At 35.4% G+C, this 21,899-nt stretch overlaps 1 protein-coding gene across 1 annotated transcript in view; it reads left to right on the top strand.

Annotated features, from left to right (window-relative positions):
* Positions 1-360: 360 nt before the first annotated feature.
* Positions 361-21,899, top strand: part of LOC136034557 (exocyst complex component 3-like) — a 64,275-nt gene continuing 42,736 nt past the window's right edge. Inside the window, exons 1-4 of the mRNA XM_065715797.1 lie at positions 361-535; positions 10,345-10,493; positions 17,299-17,494; positions 21,194-21,548. Coding sequence (XP_065571869.1) covers positions 407-535; positions 10,345-10,493; positions 17,299-17,494; positions 21,194-21,548 — 829 coding nt within the window. The 5' untranslated portion in view covers positions 361-406. The remainder of the gene's footprint in view (positions 536-10,344; positions 10,494-17,298; positions 17,495-21,193; positions 21,549-21,899) is intronic.

The raw sequence follows: 21,899 nt of genomic DNA on the forward strand, positions 1-21,899 counted from the left end.
TCATTGCTAAGGGTTTCAGACTCTTTTTCAAATTACTTGTTTTAAAAATAACATTTAACTATTAACACTAATGAAAATAATAATTACCATTCCTGAATCGGCAACAACTGGTTATTTTTCACTAAATACTTTTTTAGTAGCACATTTTTTAACTTTGGTCAATATGGATTGTTTTCAGTCTTTATTTGGGCTCAAAATATAGTTTACTCATAGAGATTATTTATTTTTGGAAGTTTTACCAGCCCGCGTATCAAACCTTCTATTTCTTTTTGTGAAGTCATTGACTAATCTTACCACTCAAAAGCTTGAGTTACTTTTGCCTTCGCTCGGCAAAAGAAGATCCTTTTTTGACAACGTCATAAATATATATACTGAAATTCAAATAGATTGGACATTGGTTTTTGAAATGGAAGTGAGCCCAGGTCATTTGGGGGCCTTTAAACCCAACAAACTAACTGAAACAAATCATAACAATTGTTTGGTAGTTCCTAAGCCTATATTAGAAGGTTTTCAAAGAAGTGACCAAATACCAAAGGTATTCCAGGCTTTGCCACCAAAAAATTAAAGATTAAGTTATCTGTAGCTCTAAGAGAGTAAACTAAATTTTTGCAAATAGTTTCATGTGATCAAAATGGACAAGATGCCATAAATGGCATAATGTCAAGCTTAAGACGCTGCTGGATTTCTCCTTCAGAGTTCTCTCTAAACATAGGCTACTTATCAGTTCACTCACAAATGCACCCTCTCTTGAAAGTCCCACGTGTAGCCCTAAGAAAAACAAAACAATGAAACGGGGAGAGGGGGGTGTCTTCAGGTGTGGAAAATTGACAGTTTTTTTTAGATTTTCTGAATCAATTTCTGCGTAACTCTTTAGATTCGCATTTTAAAATCTCCCCCACCATCCCCGAGATTAATTACTCTGTACATACCTGGATTCATCTGAATTACATAATCTCAATCTTAAATTACGCGCTGAATTGTGAACGAAGGATAACCAAGTTTCCCTCTTGTCCTTATCAACAAAACAATGAATGCATTCTGTTAAAATGCATCATGCTTTATTAAGCAAATTATCATTTTTCCTTCCAAGGTGTATAGGCTGGGCTACTTTTTATAGGCCTAATCATCTCAAATGTTATTTTAATGAAATATCCACTCAATCAAAAATAAAGTTGTATTTCATTTTCATTTATAATTGGTCCCAGAAACCAATAAAGCAGCTTAGCCTATTTTATTTTACAAGCAGCACTTACTACAATGGCTTATGGTAGATGCACCACTTTGCTGGGTAAGGAATTTAATGTGCTGAAACCCATATAGGGTGGTGTGCTTTCATCTAAGGAATGCTGATGAGAGGTGGTCACTTGGGAATATTTCATTAGATTTGAGGTGCTTTTACTTATAAATATAAAACAGCTATTAATGATAATTTTGCATGGATTTAGATCCTTCCATATCTTGTTCAAGTGCTTATTTATCTCAGTTGCTAAAGTAGGTAGCCTAAACAGTTCTTTTCTTCTTCTTTTTTATTTTGTTTTCTCCTTTGTTTTTTTTTTAAACCAAATAAATACCTTTAACACATTATAGAAGATAGCCTATGATATATGATTGCACCAATATAATAGAGAAATATATTATTACAATAAGTAGAGAATCTTCAGGAGGAGGGGGTACATTTGTAAGGGAATTTATTTATATTTATAGAAAGAGTATAAAAAAGGATAGAGTTCCTAAGTATTTTAACCTTGTCATTCTGTCAGTTATGGAAGCCTGTATATATTGATCTTTGGTTTTGCTTCCTTAACCAACTACTATTTCAATCAAGGATATAGCAATTAGCCTATGTATCAGGATTATACTTGTGAAGGCAACACAGTAGCCTAACAGCTAAATATTAGCAGGAGTGTCATTTGATTCTATAGTCAACACTTTTCAAATATAATAGTCACTATCATCACAATTGTGTCCTGGTGCTACTCCTCATAAGGCCTGACAAATCCTTTAGGCCTTATGCAAAAACAGTGAAATTCCTAGGCTGCGCTTTAATATGCAAAAAACTTTCTGTTAATCAGAGTTTCATAATTTAATCTATTTAAATTCATACTTTTTAAATAAAATAATTGTTTTCACAATTTCTTTGGCCATTGTGCTTACAATTATTCTGTCCCACAGCAAATTAGTTCTAATCCACCAATTATGTTAGCACTGGCAATGTTGTGTGACTGATAGGTAGTAGTGTCTGTAATAGTCCAACTGGAATTAGTATGTGACTCATCACTGAAGAAGGAATTGTCTGTGCTTTCTTCAATAGACAGACTGTCAACATTCACTGCATTAAAACTTTGCTGACTAAAATGTGTAGTATTTGCAAAACTATTATTTGCTTATTTGCTGGACAATGCAGTTTAAGGTAACATTTGTCTTCAATTAAATATGTCCAAGATTTAGTTTGTTTATGATTTAGATACTTTGTTGTAATTTTAACATCCTCTGTCAAAGCTTTCAGTATATTCTTCAGGTCAGGCTCAAGCTTTAAATGTATGTTGACTATCAGTACTGTTAAAATACTCAGCAATGGTTATGGCTAAAATCTTCAAGCTAGTTAAATAATGGTTAAGAAAATTTGTTCAAGTTCTGTGGGGAAACAATCAAATTTCTAGGTTGTATAATTAAGATTTTACAGTAATATGATTTTGAATGGTGATTAGGTTTCCAACTATTGAGTATTTTAACCTAGTAGAAATGTGAATAATTTGGTATGACAAGTCAAAGTCTTTTCAGTAACAAGAACATAAAAGGGAAAACTAGCTTAGGACATAGAAAGACAAGTAAAGGAAAACAGAAACAACAGCAAAACATGGGAATGCTGTACAAAGAAAAGCAAAATGGTGTCAGTTTAGCAGGTCCACTCCAAATAAGGAATGATAAACAAAAGCTAGTCTTAATTTAGAATATGCCTTAAAAATGTAGTCTAGTTCAAATTACTTTATTCAATAAATATAAAAAACTCTTCAATACAAAAAAGATTTCAAAGGGCCCTAAGGCCTGTTAACTGGAAAAAAAAAATTAAAAACTACATATTAATCATTTGCAGGTTACTGAACTAGGCCTAGACAAAAATAAATAAATTGCTGCTCATACAAATGCTGATATGAAGACAACCAATCTCCACATGGCCTAACACCAACAACAAATCATACTTTATCATCTACATAAAGAACTAATACTAAAATAACCAATAAAAATCCAGTATAAAACCACAGTATTTAGAAAATAATTCAATCATCTATTCTTCTCCAGCAGAAATCTGTTTTGGTAGTTTTTTTTTTTCAAAGGACCAGGGTATAAGAATTCCAACCCCCAACAAGAATAGAGTTCCAGGGATGTCCCACAACAACAGCAAAACCAAAGGCTGAATGCTCTGAGTGGGCAGAAGCAACTTGTATATCCTCTCGATTTTGAACTGTCTATGGGTTGACTTCACTCACTTGTTGGAAAAGTGCCAGAAAAACATTCTGGGAGATCTCCATGGAAATAAATGAATGCCATTGAACACAGCAAAAGTGTATAGATATCTTTCAGCTTTAAGAGCTGGAAAGGAGTATAAGTGGTGGACTGGAGGACTTTTGCTGCTTTCAGTTGGAGATTACCAATGGGGGAAAGTAGAGATGGAAAAGTAGTTATCCCAGCAGATAAGCAGTAATATAGATAAAGATAAATAAGAGAGAAGTATAAGAGACAGAGCATAGGAACAGGGAAAGTTTGTTTGAGTTTTCTTATGATCTCCAGTCCTCTTGAAACTTAGACTCTTATCATCTGGATATGCTGCTTGTTATGCTCTGTTATGCTCTGAATGTTAGATTTTAGACCAGAAGAAGTCCTAGGAATTGCACATATGGGTCAGGTGGTCAGCATATAGGACCTCTTGAAGTAAAAAGCTCCATTACTATTGGACAGCTGTTACTTATACAAGAAAAGTAAGTGGTTGAGACTTTTTTACATTCATAGCTAAACAATTACTACCAAACCAATGATAAACTTTCTCAGTTGTCATTTGTAACTTTGGTATAAGGGATCCTTCATCTGTAGCTAATGCACCTAATGTATTGTCATCATCAAATGCAATTAGTCCTTCATGTTTATTGGATGCAGCTAGTTGTATAATTTGGTAGTCATATTTATGATATAATCCATAGCAGAGATTTGGTGTTGGGTCATTAATGCAAATAAGGAATAGTAAAAGCCCAAGAATTGAGCCTTGGGGCTCTCTATAAGTAAGTGGAACTTTTTCATCTGAAGCTTCAGCAGTTATGGAACACCTAGTGAGCTATGAAGAAAACCATGACAGCTGCTCCCCACAAATTCCATGACAAGAAAGCTTTTCAATAAGGATCTTTTGCATCAGACTGTCAAAAGCTTTCTTCACGTCAAGGAAAATGGCTGCTGGTATGAGACCAGAATCCAATGACTTTAGTATGAACTGAAGAAACCCATTGCACATATGTTTTGTTGAATGTTTTGCATGACATCCAAATTGATGCTTATTGAAAACCTGTTTAGCATCAAGATAACTCATTAGTCACTTCAGCATTGGTTTTTCAAATATTTTGGAAAAGATGGATAGGAGAAAGATTGGCCTGTAATTCCCTGAATCCTCACAGACACCTCCTTTAAAAAGAGATATCACTTGTGCCAGCTTCAGTTGCTGAGGGAAAACTCCTATTTGGAATGACTTATTAATCAAATGATGCAGTGGCTTTATAATTAATGAAAGAATGAACTTAATGACTTAGCAGGAATTTTGTTAAAACTGGCTGAAGAATTCTTGAGTAATATAATTATTTTGCTAATTCCTGCTCTGTGACTGGCTTGAGAACCATTGATTTAGAGCATGGTGGACCAAGAAACTGTTTCCAAGACTAAACTCTAGAAGAAGGACGGAAAACTCTCTGCTGTTTTACCACACCTCAGCAAAAAAGTTTCATCAGCTGATGTCAAACTTGGTCTTCATATATAAGCAACTTATCATCTATTTTCAGAGATTTGGGGCAACCTAGCAGTTTTGTTGATTGTTATGTAGCTTCTTTTATCATATCCCATGCATTGTCATATTATTTCCAGATTCTACAAGTGTCCTAGTAAAATATGCCACTTTAGCTTGGCATGTCAGGGATTTTCGTATATTTTGGTATAATTAAAATGTCTATAGCTTACTGTTGCTTTGTCTTTTCTTATATGCTTTCCAGAGATTTTGCTTTCTTTTCATTGAAGTTAGAATTCCACTTATTGTCCATGGGGCTATGGGTGTTGATCTTTTAGACTGACTAGTTATAGATTTTTGACACTATAATAAAACTGATCAAATATCGTATCATGATATCCTAAATTGATTTCTTCAGATAGTACAAAATCCCACAAAGTAGTATTCAGAGTTTTGTTGAGTAGGTCAAGCTCGGCTGGTGTGTATTGGAATGCTGGTTTATCATAAATTATTTGTCATTTAGAAATCCAGGGAAGTGGAAACATGACTCCAATTGGAAAGTGATCCAATAATTCAGACACCACCACTTCATTCTGTGCGGGATTTTTCATTTTGCAATTTTGTGCATTGTTGAAAAAATGTTATCTATTAATGTTGCTGATTGATTCGAAATCCATGTCAGCAAATTTATGCAAGGTACTAGTCTGAATGAAATTATCAGCAACAAAAGATTGGAAGTTTGATTAGATGACATATCTTAAGTCAATGTTGAAGTCACCCATTAGGATTATCTCAAAAAACTTCTTCCAAAATAAAAAAAAAAAAAAATTCATAGATCTACTTGGAAATTTATATATTTTACCAAATATCACCTTTTCACTAGTTTCAAAAACCTCTTCATTGTTTGTAAATAAATCATCTCTTTGGATAGCTGGTAGATTATTCAAAATGTGAAACCCGAGCCCCCCTTTTTTGCTGTCTTTCAGTTCAAAAACATAGATATATATCCAGGAATATCCATAAGCAGCAGATTCTCATTGCTCAAAAATGTTTCACACAGGCCAATTACTGCAGGACTTGAACCCCTACACAGCAGCTCAATATTGTCAAATAAAGAAATCAGCCTCTGTACCTTAAGATGCACAATTGGGAAGATTTCCCCCCACCAGCCTCCAAAACCCATAAATCCCAGCTCCTTCAAAACACACTATCAATTATTTTTTCAAAATTTTTTCCATAGTTTTTTTTTGGATTTTGCCCTACTGGGTTATTCTTAATTTTATTAAAATCAACTCTTCTAATTTTATATGCATCTAAATTTTTAATTTTATTATTTTGGTTCTTAATGCACAATCAAAATCACACATAATCACTTACTAATACAGTGATGCAGAGATCAGGTGGTAGTTGAATGAACATTCATGACGTAGATGAGCTTAAGCTAATCAAATTGCAATATATAGACTATGGCAGATACTTGATTTCTTTAAGTTTGAAACAGAAAAAACAAATGCAAGTAAAAAGTTAAAGAAAAGAGTAAGTAACGTGGGATAGAGATGAAAGGAAGGAAAGAAAGAAAAACACGAGGTAAAAAATAATAGTCATAGAAATAGATATAGCAAACAAAACAGCACAATTTCTAACAATTCATTTCACTAATCAGGAGCAAGAATAATTTAAATATAAAGTCTATCACACATTGGAATTTTAGCCACCATTGTCTTTTGAGAAGACCAGGGCCAGGGGGTTATAACAACCATCAATGAACTTGACCCAGTTAGAACTTGAAGTCTTTTTCGTTTCTAACCAAAGCTTAGTGCCCTGCTGCATCACTTTGGCTCATGGTAATTTCTCAGCGGCTACTTTAGAATTCTGTAGCTTTTAAGCCAAACCCATAATATCCTTCGGACGTTTTGCTAGCTCTGAAGGAAGGTCAATGCTGATACTTTTTCCAGAGCCTTGTAGGTTACCAACATATTGTAGGATACTTTCCTTGTGTTTTAGGATCAAGGCAGAAACAATAATAGGGTCAGCAGCTGGGCACGAGTTTAAGGAGGTGGAGCACTTGGTGTTATTTCTAATATGGTAAATAGATGTAAACTGGGCATCTTTGTAATTTGGCACTCCCATTCCTGAGAGAAAATCTGTAACTGACTCTTCAATGTTTTCATCATCCTTATTAAGAATTCTATGTATAAACAGGTTCTTTCATTTAGTGTATTACTCTGTATTCAAGCATTGATTTTTAATGAGCCAAAGGGTGACTTTCAAGCCAGCATTTTCTACCTTTAAAGTTGAATTATCCTTTCAAAGATCTACTATTAATTGTTTTAAATCATCCATTGGCTTGTCAAAATGCTTCTTGGTGGTAGACACATCTAATAGAAAATAATTTTGCTTCTTTGTTAAACAATCACAATGTCATTTCAAAGTGAATGGGCATTGGCCCCCTTCTTCATAAATCCAAATAAGAGGGGCCCCAGAACAAACAGCACAACAACTAGCTAAATAATTCAAATACATTCGCCAAACTCTCATAAAATTTAGTTGCGTAATAGGTTATCCTTATAAATTGCAAAGATAATTCAGTTACAATAGTTTGTGTTTATGCTTTAACAGTTAGTTCAATACCAAACAGTATTGAACTATATAGTAATACTCAATAAATTGTCTGTGCTTATCTCCCCCCCTCTTCTAATGTGCAAATATTTAGCTCAAATTATTTATTCCCTGCGATTTCATCAAAACTGCTTCAGTTTATGGGTATTAAGCTGGATATTGGTGTTAAGTGGTAGTGATAGTGGTTTACATAGGGAGGATGTATTGACTTCATTTTTTAGGCATATAATGAAGTTAGAACAGTTTTTTTCTTCATGCGATGGACCTGCTAAACTTCTACCAAAAAGGTTGCATATGATATACTACTACTACTAACAACTCATTACAGCACCAAGCTGTCTAAGGCCAACACAGCTATGCACGCTCCCTCCTCCATCCCATTCTATCCAGAGCCTCCTTCTTTACACCATCCCAGGAAGTTCCCATTTCATTTAAATCTTTTTTGTGACATCCTCCCATCCCAGGCAAGGACGACCTGCTTTCCATTTAGCCCTAGACAGTTGGTCAAAAAGGACAATCTTTGGCAATGTGTCATCCACAAAACCAATCTCAACCTTTTTTTCATTATAGCCCTAGAAAGATTATTGAATTGAACCATATTTTTGTAAAGCTTACTGTTTGAAATACAGTCAGTCAGCCAGGTACCCAGAACAACTCATAGGCAATTTCTCTGGAAAATATCTAGCAAAGCTTCATCTGCTTTCTGGAGTGCCCATGGTTCAGAGCCATATTTGACCAGTGTCATAACAGTTGCTTCCAATATTCTAATCTTTCTTCCAATGTTTCGAATTTTGGTTTGTAGACTTATCTTCCTGTTCTTCCATACTTTTTTTTTACTGTGAAAAAACATGCTGAGCCTTTGTTATTCTACTTTTAATATCTTCACTGCTTTCACCATCTTTACTAAAAATACTACCAAGGTAAGTGAAGCTGCCCACCTGATCAATCTTTCTGTTACCCAACGTCACCTTTTCATCTTCAATTATTCCTAGCGTTAGTTACTTAGTCTTTTTAATATTAATTTTCAAACCTATTTTAGCGCCCTGAACTTGCAAAACCTCTAAAAATTTATTGGCTCACACTTTCTTTTAGGATGCTTAAGTCATAAGCATAATCTAAGTCAAGGAGAGCCTTTTCTCCCCATTTGATTCCATGGTCTCCCATTACCTTTCCTGTGCTCCTTAAAACAAAGTGCATCAAAATAATCCATATAAAGGGGGATAGAACAACCCTGCTTACTCTACCTTTTTTAAAACCGGTCTGTTCTTCTCTTAAAATATCTTCAGCCTCTACAGAATATATTTCAGATAATTCAGCTGCACATAGCAGTCATACTGCCTTGTATTATTATGTGGACTAGGGGCATCAACTTGAGGGCTAGTAGGGGCATTTGCCCTTAAATTTTGAGTTAGATCTCTTATGGAAGCCTGTTTTTTCAATTTTATTGAAAAACTGAGGCAAACAGTAAAACTACCCCCCTCCCCCTAAAACTTTGAACTCTGTATTTTGCTCTCCCCCCTCTACATTCTCATGTATTGATTCTACTGATGTTTATCTTCTTCTTTTTTGTATAATTTTTGTGCATTTTCTTTTTTTTTTTGATTGTAATAGATCCTAAATACAAAGCAAAATTTTCATTTATTTTGTTTATACAAAAAGTTTTTTTTTTTACAAAGCCTTACTATGTAATTAACAGTCTTACCTTAAAATTATTTCAATATTTTCCTTTAGTTTGAACCAACTGTTTTCATTCATTTCTTGCTATAGAGCAGTTAGCAGTAGCCTACAGTTTTCCTGGTTATTAGGTCATCGATTCATCAATTTATCATCGGTTAGTAGGTCACAAGGTCATCATTGCAATGATGAAAAATAATGTTTTAGTATTTTCTGACCAGAAGGAATCTTTGTACATAATTACCAGGGATTACATAAAAGACAGAAATCAGGTAGGGAAATAAGATACACACGATTCGATTCTTGATTCAGTGATCTCTCAAAACTTTATAATTCCTTCTGTTAAAGAATTGATTTTATTGATTTTAGTTAGATTCTGGTTTGACTCAGTACATATTTGAATTAAATATTGGGATGATTTTATCTCTGTTCTGCGTTCGTTCTGTAATTTGTGTGTGTTCTTCTGCTTGTCCTTCATTCTTATACTCTAAATCTTCTCTTTTGAAGGCCACTTTGTTTTTACTTTTGTTTTCACTTCCACTATGAACACGTTTTTGGTTATGTTAATTCATGTTTCATTTTTTTTTTTTGAATTTCCTTGTTCTAAGGTCTTGTTTCATAAGATTTTTTGTATAATTGAACTTGTAATTGGTTAATGGAATTGAATACTTTTAATTGCTGCAATAGCTTTATACTATCATAAGGATCTCAATATCTACGAAAATTAGTCAAATAATGTTGGAGCTTCAAAAAAACAGCAAAAAAAAAAATCAAAGCAGTTTTTAGCCTTTCAAGGTCATCACAATAATTATTTTTGAAGTGATTATGTTTCTGTAAGAAACTTGTTCATTTCTTAATAGAAATTTATATTGGAAGTTTGTGCTATTTTGATGTAATAATGGTATTGATATTGGAGCCATGTCAAATAGAATCAACAATAGATAAAGTGAAAGTGATGTTATGATGCCCAGTATGTTGGATTTTCAGAAGATCTGATGACTTATTCCTTTCAGAAATTAGGACATGTAATATGTTTTAATTTTGACTATTTTTTTAATATTTTGTTTAAGGTGGAACAGATGCTGAAAAAGGTCACATACAAAAAAGCTTCATTAGACGCACAGCTAAAAAATGCAATGGAAGGTCAAATGGATGGAATACGTACTGGTATGGAGAACCTTGACACAGCACTTAAACATGTTAAGGAAGTTGAATTAGGGTAAATATATCAAACTATGTTTTAAACAATATACATGTTACCTTTTTGCATATTGGTAGGTGAAAATATGTGTCATATGGTGTAAGTATGTGTTTAGAGAAGGTCTATGACCCGTTCTTTTTCACTTTGGAATTCCATCTAATTTAGTCAGCCTGATAAGGGACATGTATACATTGTTCAGGAGCCATGTCATGACTGGAGAAGGACTTAACAAAAACTTTGAAACATTGACTAGTGTTCTATAAGGTTGCTTGTTATGACTGGAGCTCTTCAGTCTCTTTTTAACTGCAGTTTTTTCAGTTGAGGATAGCCCTTCTGGTGACCTTGTAGAAGGGGTAATGATGGACAGACTTGCTTTAGCTGAAGATATAGCCCTAATTTCTGAGTTGCTCTGTGATCTCCAATCCCTGGACAACATTGTCCACACGACCGTCAACCTCGGTGGGATGACCATCTGAACCTTGAAAACGAACCTTGCTTACGTAATCCTGATTCCCAGGTAAACTCTAGCCTCTAAATTAAAGGTGATAAACAACCCAAATGACCTTCGAGGACGGATGGAATGAAGGATGGATGGGACTAGAATGGATTCATTCTACGGATCAATAATATTAATAATAAAAGAAAAAAAAAACAGAAAAGAAAGTAATGTCAATCCGTGTATGAACTTATTATATGAGTTGATTTCAATTTATTTCCTCTTTGTTTGTTTTTTCTTATAAAGAAGCGAAATTCAAAACAAATAGAAATCACCGTGAAGGAAGAATTAAAGGCTTAAAACAAACAGAAATAACAAACAATCCCTGTAAGCTTGAAAATTGTTAAGTTTTTTTGTTCTGTTTTAACACAGTTATAAACTAGCTATTCAATAAAGTAAAAAGAAAATACTTTTCATCTAAACTGAACTAAAAAGATAAGCTTTGTTTTCGATAAACTGAAAATAGAAGATGTTTTTACCTTCTGAGCCAAACGAATTATTCTTAAAAAGTTTGTAAAATAAGTTTGAATAATCTGAGTTAAAAAGCCATACTACTACTACTACTACTAATAACTCACTGCAGCACCAAGCCGCCTGAGGCCAACACAGCTACGCACGCTCCTCCTCCAACCTAATCTATTTAAAGCCTCCCTCTTTACACCCTCCCAGGAAGTTCCCATTTCCTTTAAATCCTTATTTATGACATCCTCCCAACCCAGACAAGGACGACCTGCTTTCCGTGTAGCCCCAGACGGTTGGCCAAAAAGGACAATCTTCGGTAATCTGTCATCCTTCATCCGTAGAACGTGGCCTAGCCATCTCAACCTTTCTTTCATTATAGCCCCAGAAAGCGGGATTGAACCACACTTTTCGTACAACCTACTGTTTGAAATACGGTCAGTCAGCCGGGTACCCAGAACAATCCGTAGGCAATTTCTCTGGAAAACATCTAGTAAATTTTCATCTGCTTTTCGGAGTGTCCATGCTTCAGAGCCATATTTGACCACTGTCATCACTGTAGCTTCCAATATTCTAATCTTGGTTTGTAGGCTTATCTTTCTATTCTTCCAAACTTTTTTTAACTGTGAAAAAACACCCTGAGCTTTAGCTATTCTACTTTTAACATCTTCACTGCTCCCACCATCTTTACTAATAATACTACCAAGGTAACTGAAGCTCCCAACCTGATCAATCTTTTCGTTACCTAAGGTCACCTGTTCATCTTCACTTATTCCTAACCTTAGTGACTTAGTCTTCTTAACATTAATTTTCAAGCCTATTTTAGCACCCTGAACTCGTAAAACCTCTAAAAATTCATTCATTTTGCTCACACTTTCATCTAATATGCTTAAATCATCAGCATAATCTAAGTCCAGGAGCGTTCTTCCTCCCCATTTGATTCCATGGTCTCCAATTGCCTTTCCTGTGCTCCTTAAGACGAAGTCCATCAAAATGATCCATATAAAGGGGGATAGAACACAACCCTGCTTAACTCCTGATTTAATACAAAACCAGTTGCTAACCTCATTTCCTACCTTAACCGCAGCGGTATTATTCTCGTACATAGCGCAAATCACTTTAATGTATTTTTCTGGTATACCATATAACGATAAGATCTTTGTTAATGCTGTTCTATCAACAGAATCGAAAGCTTGCTCATAATCGATAAAACTAAGGACCAAATGTGTTTGACAACGAAGGGACTTCTCAATTATTAACCTAAGAGTGAAAACATGGTCGACATATCCTCTACCTTTTCTAAAACCGCATTGTTCTTCCCTTAAAACTTTGTCTACAGCATGTCTCAGTCTAAAAAGTATCATATTACTCAGTAATTTGCTACCTACGGAGACCAGACTAATGCCTCGATAATTCCGACATTCACTCTTGTCACCTTTCTTATACAGTGGTTTAATTAAGGTTTTCCTAAAATCATTGGGTACTTCCCCTTTTTCAAAAATCATGTTCATAATCTTCAGTAACTTATTCCTAACCTCAGAGCCACCATATTTAAGGAACTCATTAATCATACTATCAGCACCTGGGGCCTTATTATTTTTTAATCCTTCTAGTACTGTCGCTAATTCTTCCTCACTAAACAAATCTTCCTTCACATCCAAGGTATCACAAACTTTTTCATTTTCATCTATATCTTCTCCTGCAACTGTATCTCGATTTAGCACATTCTCAAAATGTTCCACCCATCTTTCTTTAACTTTTTCCTTATCACTAATTTTGGCCCCATGTCTATCTTTAACTGGAACTAGTCAGGATCGGCTACTCCCTTTCAATTTATTAACATGCCAGTATAATATTTTACTATTATGCCGTCTAGCCGCATCTTCCAGATCCTCAGCAATTTTATCCATCGCCTCCATTTCACATCTCCTTAGTTCATATTTTAATGCTTTCTCCACTTTCTTTACATTCCTTTTGTTTTCATACGACCTATCGCTCAGATAATTCTTATACAAACCCCTTCTACTCTCTATTAAACCTAAAGCTTTTTCACTAATATTCCTAGTTGCTGTCTTAGCACTCTTCCCTAGGACACCATCAGCAACTTCACAAATTGTTTTTCTGAAATTATTCCATCCATCTTCCACATTGTCAAATTTTAAACCCTCAAGTTTAGTACTCAACTGTTCCTGGAATTTTTTTCTTAAATTTTCATCCTGAAGTCTACCAACATCATAACTTTCCGGGAGGGAGTTACTCTTCCGAAATTTCAGCTTTAAATTAACCTTAGACACTACTAGATGGTGATCTTTACTTTTAACATCAATAACGGCACTCCTATACACCCTCGTATCTTGTATTGATCCTGCTAGTCTTCTGTTTACTATAACATAATCAATAAGGTTTGCTGTCTTACCATCACGTGAATACCATGTCAACTTATGGGCCATTTTGTGACCAAACACCGTGTTGGTTATAACTAGGTTGTTATACCTACAAAATTGCAAAAGCCTATAGCCATTACTGTTTTCTTTTCCTACACCAAAATTACCTAGGCTAGGATACCATCTATCCCTATTTCTACCAACCTGGGCATTAAAATCTCCTAGCAAAAACACCATATTTCTACCTGGTACCCTGTCTATTTGCTCCTGTAACTGTAAGTAAAATTCATCTGAGTCACTAGTATCTCCATCAGTTGGTTCAATGGGGGCATATACTACTATAACTGATACCCTAAACTTTTTAGTCATAAAATGAGCAATTAGTATTCTATTATTAATACCTTCCCAGCCTAAACAAGACTTAGCAGCTTCCTTATTCATCATGAGCCCTACTCCCTGTCTATGTACCCCATCCTTCCTTCCTGAGTAAACAAATTCTATGTCACCTAATTTCATGCTTCCTACCCCTGGGATATGAGTTTCTGAAACTCCTAATAAATCCAGTTCAAACCGTCTGAATTCGTCAGTCAAAATGAAGAAATATATAAAAGCAGCTTAAAAACTTCCATACTATACACATAAGTAATTCTATTAATTTCAAGGGGTCTATCCCTGACTTATGAGTGGCAATGATAGACATGATTTGTTTGCTATTCTGATCTCCCTAGGTGTATTAGACTCGGTTCTAAGATATGGGAGAAAAAAAAACTATGTTAAAAATGTTGTTTTAGCTAATGCTGATTGAAATACCTCTTTCTAGCAAAGTTATCTTTTATGGGCTAACTCCCTGTTGTTGGATAATACTTTAAGGCGTGAATATATAGTGAGTCAGAGGTAATAGGCTTAGGTCCGGTTCTAAGCCGACTTAAACGCTCCGTGTTGATTTGGGAAGATGTATTAGTCCCTGTCCTTGACTAGTTAGGATACTTACTTTTCCTGAGGCTATAATAATTTCAATTATTTAAATAATATTAAAATTACAACTTGGAACGGTACAACGTTAAAAACAACTATATTATTTACATTTGGCTGACAGATTCAGATGTTTTGATCTAGACTTGTTTGGAGTTTCAGGAACTCGTATCCCAGGGGTTTAAAACATAAAACTAGATGAAATTGAATTTAAACATTCAGACAGGACTGATAAGGCGTATAGACAGGATTTAGGGCACATTATGAATGAGGAAGCTTCCTAGTCTCACTCAGGTTCGGAAGGTATTAACAATGGAACGTAAGATGCTCCGACCGGGACACAGGGGATATAAATTACGACTGGGACACTCAAAGAGAAATTACAGACTGGAACACCGGGACACAAATGACGACCGGGACACAGGGACACAACTACAACGGGGACGCCGGGGGGCACAGGGGGATATATAAATGACGACGGGGACACAGGGAATGTTCGATTAGCAATCACCATCAACAAAGCTCAAGGGTAATCATTAGAATAATGAGGTATAGATCTGAATACGGATTGTTTTTCCCATGGACAAATGACGACCGGGACACAGGGAATATAAATGACGACCGGGACACTCAAAGAGAAATTACAGACTGGGACACCGGGACATAAATAACGACCGGGACACAGGGAATATAAATTACGACTGGGAAACAGGGACACAACTACAACGGGGACACCAGGGAGCACAGGGGGGATATATAAATGACGACCGGGACACAGGGAATGTTTTAGCGATCACCATCAACAAAGCTCAAGGGGAATCATTAGAAAAATGAGAGAAATTACAGACGGGACACCGGGACACAAATGACGACCGGGACACAGGGAATATAAATGACGACTGGGAAACAGGGACACAACTACAACGGGGACGCCAGGGAGCACAGGGGGGATATATAAATGACGACCGGGACACAGGGAATGTTTTAGCGATCACCATCAACAAAGCTCAAGGGCAATCATTAGAACAATGAGAGAAATTACAGACGGGACACCGGGACACAGGGAATATAAATGACGACCGGGACACTCAAAGAGAAATTACAGACTGGGACACCGGGACACAAATGACAACCGGGACACAGGGAATATAAATTACAACCGGGACACAGGGGCACAACTACAACGGGGACGCCGGGGGGCACAGGGGAGATATATAAATGACGACGGGGACACAGGGAATGTTTGAGTAGCAATCACCATCAACAAAGCTCAAGGGCAATCATTAAAAAATGAGGAATAGATCTGAATTCGGATTGTTTTTCCCATGGACAATTATATGTTGCATGTTCAAGAGTCGGTAAACCTGACAATCTATTTATATGCACAGACATTGGGACAGCGAAGAATGTTGTATATTCGCAAGTCTTACGTAGTTAAAAACACACACACACACACACATATATATATATATATATATATATATATATATATATATATATATATATATATATATATATATATATATATATATATATATATATATATATATATATATATATATATATATATATTCACAGGTGGGACACAGGGACAGAACTACAATGGCGCGTAACGACTTACGTGCCATATATATATATATATATATATATATCCATGTTTCAAAAAATAGCATGTATAAGAACATTTGAAGTAATCAAACCTTAAGCCTGACATCTATGAGTTGCTTTTACTAAGCCTTTTATTTTATTCTGAAGGATTTCTGTACGGAAGCCTTGCATATTTGTGTGGTAGAATATCTTATTGAAGAGTGTACTTGCATTAGTGAGTACTCTCTCATCTTGAGTACTTGGTTGAATCATATTAAGCCTCTTAGAAACCAAAACAAACTCAAGAAGGCTGCCCAATAGACGAAAAAGAGCTGAATTTGTAATTAAAGATAAATGAAATCCTTAGTACAAAGTGTCAATGGGTACAGAGCTGTGAAACGACTAGTTTTGCGATTGGTGACATATTTCGTTTCATTCCGGTTCAGTACTGTCCAGGGTTGCCGCCCGGTGAAACAAAAAGCACCAGATATTTGGGATTTTTTAGTGATTTTAGTTAATAATTTAGTGATTTGTGTGGTAATTGAGTGGTTTTTTGTTTAGACAATAAAAAAATCACTAGAAATAGTGATATAATACTAAGGGTGGCACACCTAGTACTGTCACACGGACATCTTCACATCAGTCCCCTCCCTTCTCGCTATCATCACATGTTTTACTATTTTGGCAAGGAATCGATATTACCAAGATAGACTGTATGTGTAAAACATGAAATCTTCAATCTTCCTGTATAAAAAAGTAAGATGCCCATCATCAACTGTAAAAGAATTTTATATGCTCTGCAGTTGTTTTGATAGTAACGAATACCGCTGAACTGGTCAATCGTTTTGACCACCAAATTATCTTACTTTGAGGGGGGGGGGGATTTTCTCTAGTCAAGAAGGTGATTTTTATTGTTTTCTTCTAGACTGCATGGTATAAAAGATGCTCTAAAAAATGTAGATGCATTGAATGAAAAACTATCAGAAGTTAGAAAAGAGCACGTTAAGCACTCTCAATTGGCTGCTGCCATGGAAAACCTGAAGCATATATTCACAGTTCCAGAATCAGTTGAAAAGACGAGGGAATGGATATCGGATGGGAAACTCCTTTATGCCCATCAGGTAATATATGACATTGGTTAGGCTTTCTATTAGGCATTTCCTATATCTCAGTCTCTAAGGGTATTTTCTCTCGCAAAAAGTGAAAGCTCCTTCACAATGAGGTTTTTACCAATATAGGGATCTAGCTGGCGCTAGTTTGAACCAATCAGAATTTTTCATAGTTTTTTCAGCCAATAAGAAAATTCCGTGAAATATCAGACTGGCTTAAAATAGCGGTAGCCATGCACCGACATTAGTCGTGTCTATCTCATTGTTAATGGGCCCTAAGCAAGATAAACAAGTCTGCAGTTAAAAAGGGAATGGATATTGGTTGAGAAACAGCTTTCATCAGGAAATATTCTGACTGTAGTTTCGTTACCATTTTACTATTTTTGAGAATTTAAGTTTACTTTCAATTTCGAAAAGTCAAAGCATAAGAATTTCAACTCTCTTTTATCTTGACTTCTAAGCAAAACTTTTTTTATGGAAATTTTCCATCTTATTTTTGAAGAAATTTTAAAAGGAAATAGTAGTCCATCCTCAAACAAACTTAAGCCTAGGAAGATATTTTTTTAAAGTTATGGTTACTCCAGGTTGAAAAAAAAATAATAAAAGAAACTCTTGATTATTTTCTTAAATTTCTGTATTCCCCATAAAAAGCTAAATTAGAATGCACGAAAATATATATGAAATGAAAAGTCGTGGTATGAGTGAATACCATTTTAAATATTTAAGCTTAGTACTACATATATATACACATGTTTGTAAAAATAACATTTTTGTTTTGCTTCTTCTTCTCTAAAATAGAAGGTTGGACTCGAGCCAATTTGAAAAAAAAATCGTAATGTCGGAATTGTTGCCCTGTTTTTAAGTAACGTGTACTGAGTTTTCAGAAGCGTATAGGGGGACCACATCCTTCACGTGCTCATATTTTGTTTTCATTTAGCGGGGGAGGGGTATTTTGAAACAGAAATGGGCAGAATATATGAAAAATGGCTAGCTAAAGCAAAATCAAAATCTTGGGGGAAAGGTCACGATCCTAAAGAATTTGCGCATTCCTTTATATGGATATTTCTTTTTTTTCTTCTATTTTTTGACGTTTCTTACATTAAACTGAAATAATCTTATGGAACCAGAGGAATTGATCGGGTTTTGTAAAAGTATTTAAGATAGGTCCATGGTCAAGAGAACTGGAGAGACTCACTTAATGTATGTAAGCTCATTCTTGATGTACTCTTCAAAAAATGTCAGATATTAAGACGAACCGAAGAGTCTTCACACTAAAATATAATGTAGAAGTTATGCATCTTTGTAGAAACTTTATTTTAGAAGAAGAGCCCTACTACTACTACTACTAAAATCTCACCGCAGCAACAAGCCTTCTGAGGCCAACACAGCTACGCACGCTCCTCCTTCATCCCAATCTATTAAAAACCTTCTTCTTAAAACTCTCTAATATAGTCCTCTCGACAAGAACAATCTTTGGCAATCTGTCATCCTTCATCCGCAGAACTTGTACCAACTATCTTATCCTTTCTCTTACTATAGCCCTATAAAAGGGGATTAAACCACGTTTTTCGTACAGCCTACTGTTTGAAATACGGTCAGTCAGAAGAGTACACAAAATAATCCTTTGACAAATGCTCTCTGGAAAACATCTTACAAATCCTCCATCGGGTTTCAGATTACCCACGCTTCAGAGCAAGTCTAGAACACTCTGGTCACTGTAGCTTCCAATATTATAATATTGGCTCGCAAACTTATTTTCCTGTTCTTCCAAATTTCTCTCAACAGTGGAAAAATATCCTAGGTCTTGGTTATTCTACTTTTGACTTAACTGCACTCACCGTCTTTACTAATAATAGTACCTAGGTAAGTGAAGCTGTCACTTGGTCGATCTTCTCATTACCCAGCATTACCTCATCACCTTCAGTTATACCCAGTCTTAGCGACTTAGCCTTTTAAAATTAATTTTCAAGCCTATTCTTGCACCCTGAACTCTCAAAACCCCCCAAAAATTAGTTCATTTTGCTAACATTTAATCTAGGGTGCTCAAGTCATCAATATAATCTAAGTCTAGGAGTTTTTACTTCTTCATTTGATTCTGCGTTTGCCCATAGCGGTTGCTGTGCTCCTTAGGGTAAAGTCCATCAAAATGGTCCATATAAAAGGGGATGGAACGCAACCCCACTTATTCCTAATTCAAAACGAAACCTGTAACTAACCTCATTTCTACCTTAACCGGTGAACTATAGATATTGGTGCCAAACTAAGCCCAGCAGAAGTTCTTATTGAACTTCTCAGTCCCAGCCTGTATCTCTGTGCACTTCCATCATAGGGCACCCCTTCCACTGTTGAATTTTTTTTTTCTTAGCTTTTATCTTACTCTTCTCTGATAACTCAACTCTCTCCCAACAAAAAAAGAATTAAAAGAAATAGAAAATAGAAATGGTAGATTAGAAAATTCCTCCTTTTCTTCATTCTTTTATTTGTCATACTTTCCCTTTGGCTGCTCAATCTTACATGTGGAGAAAATTTTCAGGGGGGGGGATCAGCTTGGAACTATATTTTACCGAGCTTTTCTGTTAAATAGATCACTCCGTTTAGAGATGGATTTTTACAATGACACATTTGCTTTGATCACTAGCTTAATGCCTCTGTATGTAGATACATCAAAGCAAAGCTTCAGTAACTTTTTTGCAAAAAGAAGAGAAAGATGGAGTTGATCTACGTTAGATAATTTTTTAACACAAGTCTTCAATAATATTAATGTTTTAGAATAGTAATACCGATGAATTTCTGTATCTTTAGTTGTTCGATGGATTGTTGACAGACCCTTTGATCAAAATGTCTTTTTTAGACCCTTAAACTGGTCTTTGCTATTAACTGCTTTACTTCACACAGTTCTGGAGATCAGGCTCTTATGAATTTAAATTTGAATAGATAAAGAAAAATAACAGGGAACTTAATGTTGCATAATGTATGTAGCCACAAAACAGTGTCTATCTCTATGCTACTTCATTACTTGAATACTTTCAAGTTTTTTCTTTAAAAACTAAAGTGCACAATTGAATTTCTGTTTTTTCTCATAGATTAATGGCGTTTAACAATTGATATTCGCACCTTTTGGATGCCGATCCGATTTTTAATTAAACTACAAAGTGATAAAATATTAAGATCACGTTACGGTAAAGCTGATAACCTTTATATGGTAACCTCTTTCCACTATAAAGTAATTTTTGCAGATTCATTGGCTATGTGATAACTACCTAAATTTGCTCAAGTGACGCTTCTATACCTACCATCATTTATAATACATTGATATCTTGAGTTTCTCAAATCCTCTGGTGCTCCTCGGGGTCATCAGTGTCTTTTAATATTGACCGAATTTTTTCTTTTAACCTGACAATTGCATCAATGAACTCGAATAGCAATTCTATTTTACTGTCATCTATGATAAACTGATGTCATTGACATACACGCAAAAAGTATAAGTTTTAAATTTGAGAATCGACGACGGGAACATCTTGGTTTGTTTTCACTTTTTTATCAATAATTTTCGTAATTTCAGTCACATATGACACGCTGAAGCTCCTCAGGGTGAACAGCGTCTTTTAGTATTTGATTATGTTGATGTCTCTTGCTTCTTAGTTGTCTTCTTAATATCATACTACTTTTTTAAATATTTTGTTGTTATCAAATATTTTTTTTTAATTTCAGTCGCTTATGGATCTAGAAAACTCTCGAGATAGTCTTTTATTTGAGCTTCACAAACACGCTGGAGCTCCTCAGGGTGATCAGCGGCTTTTAATATCTTACTTCGCCGATGTGTCTGCCTTGTCTAAGGAGTTGCTGAAGCAAATCAAGCTCACTTTGGTGCGTACATTGAATGTGGTAAGAAAAGAGCCAAAACTAGTCGTCACGGCATTGAGATTGGTGGAAAGAGAAGAAGCGATCGACAGGATGACCCTGTCCTGCCAGAATGAGACGGGGTTCCTACCCCCTGATAGACCTAAAATGTGGAAGGATGAAGCGATGAGTGTATTGCGATCTGCTGTTCAAAATAGAGTTGAAGGTAATTGAAAACTAAAGTTTCTAGGGGGGGGGGGTAGGAGGAAAGAAAACTGTGTCTATAACTTCAAAAAGTGGTCCCAATGATAGTGACGCTAAAAAGCAAATAATTCAGTGCCAAAATGCCAACAGTTGTGTGGACGTTTTTTTTTCTTTATTATTCTATTACATTGAGTTTCGGTACCTCTTGAAGTTTTTGCCATTCAAGGTCTGAAATTAGCTCGTTACCTTATAGTTTTGAACAACACTTATGTTCCGTCCATCCTTAAAGAACGTTTTGGGGCCGCTCAGACAGCCCAGACATCAGACAGTTAGAAAACAGCTAAGTTGCTGTCTTCTGACTTTGTTTAGGTTA

Source organism: Artemia franciscana, chromosome 13 (genome assembly GCF_032884065.1).
Source record: "Artemia franciscana chromosome 13, ASM3288406v1, whole genome shotgun sequence".
Taxonomy (NCBI): domain Eukaryota; kingdom Metazoa; phylum Arthropoda; class Branchiopoda; order Anostraca; family Artemiidae; genus Artemia; species Artemia franciscana.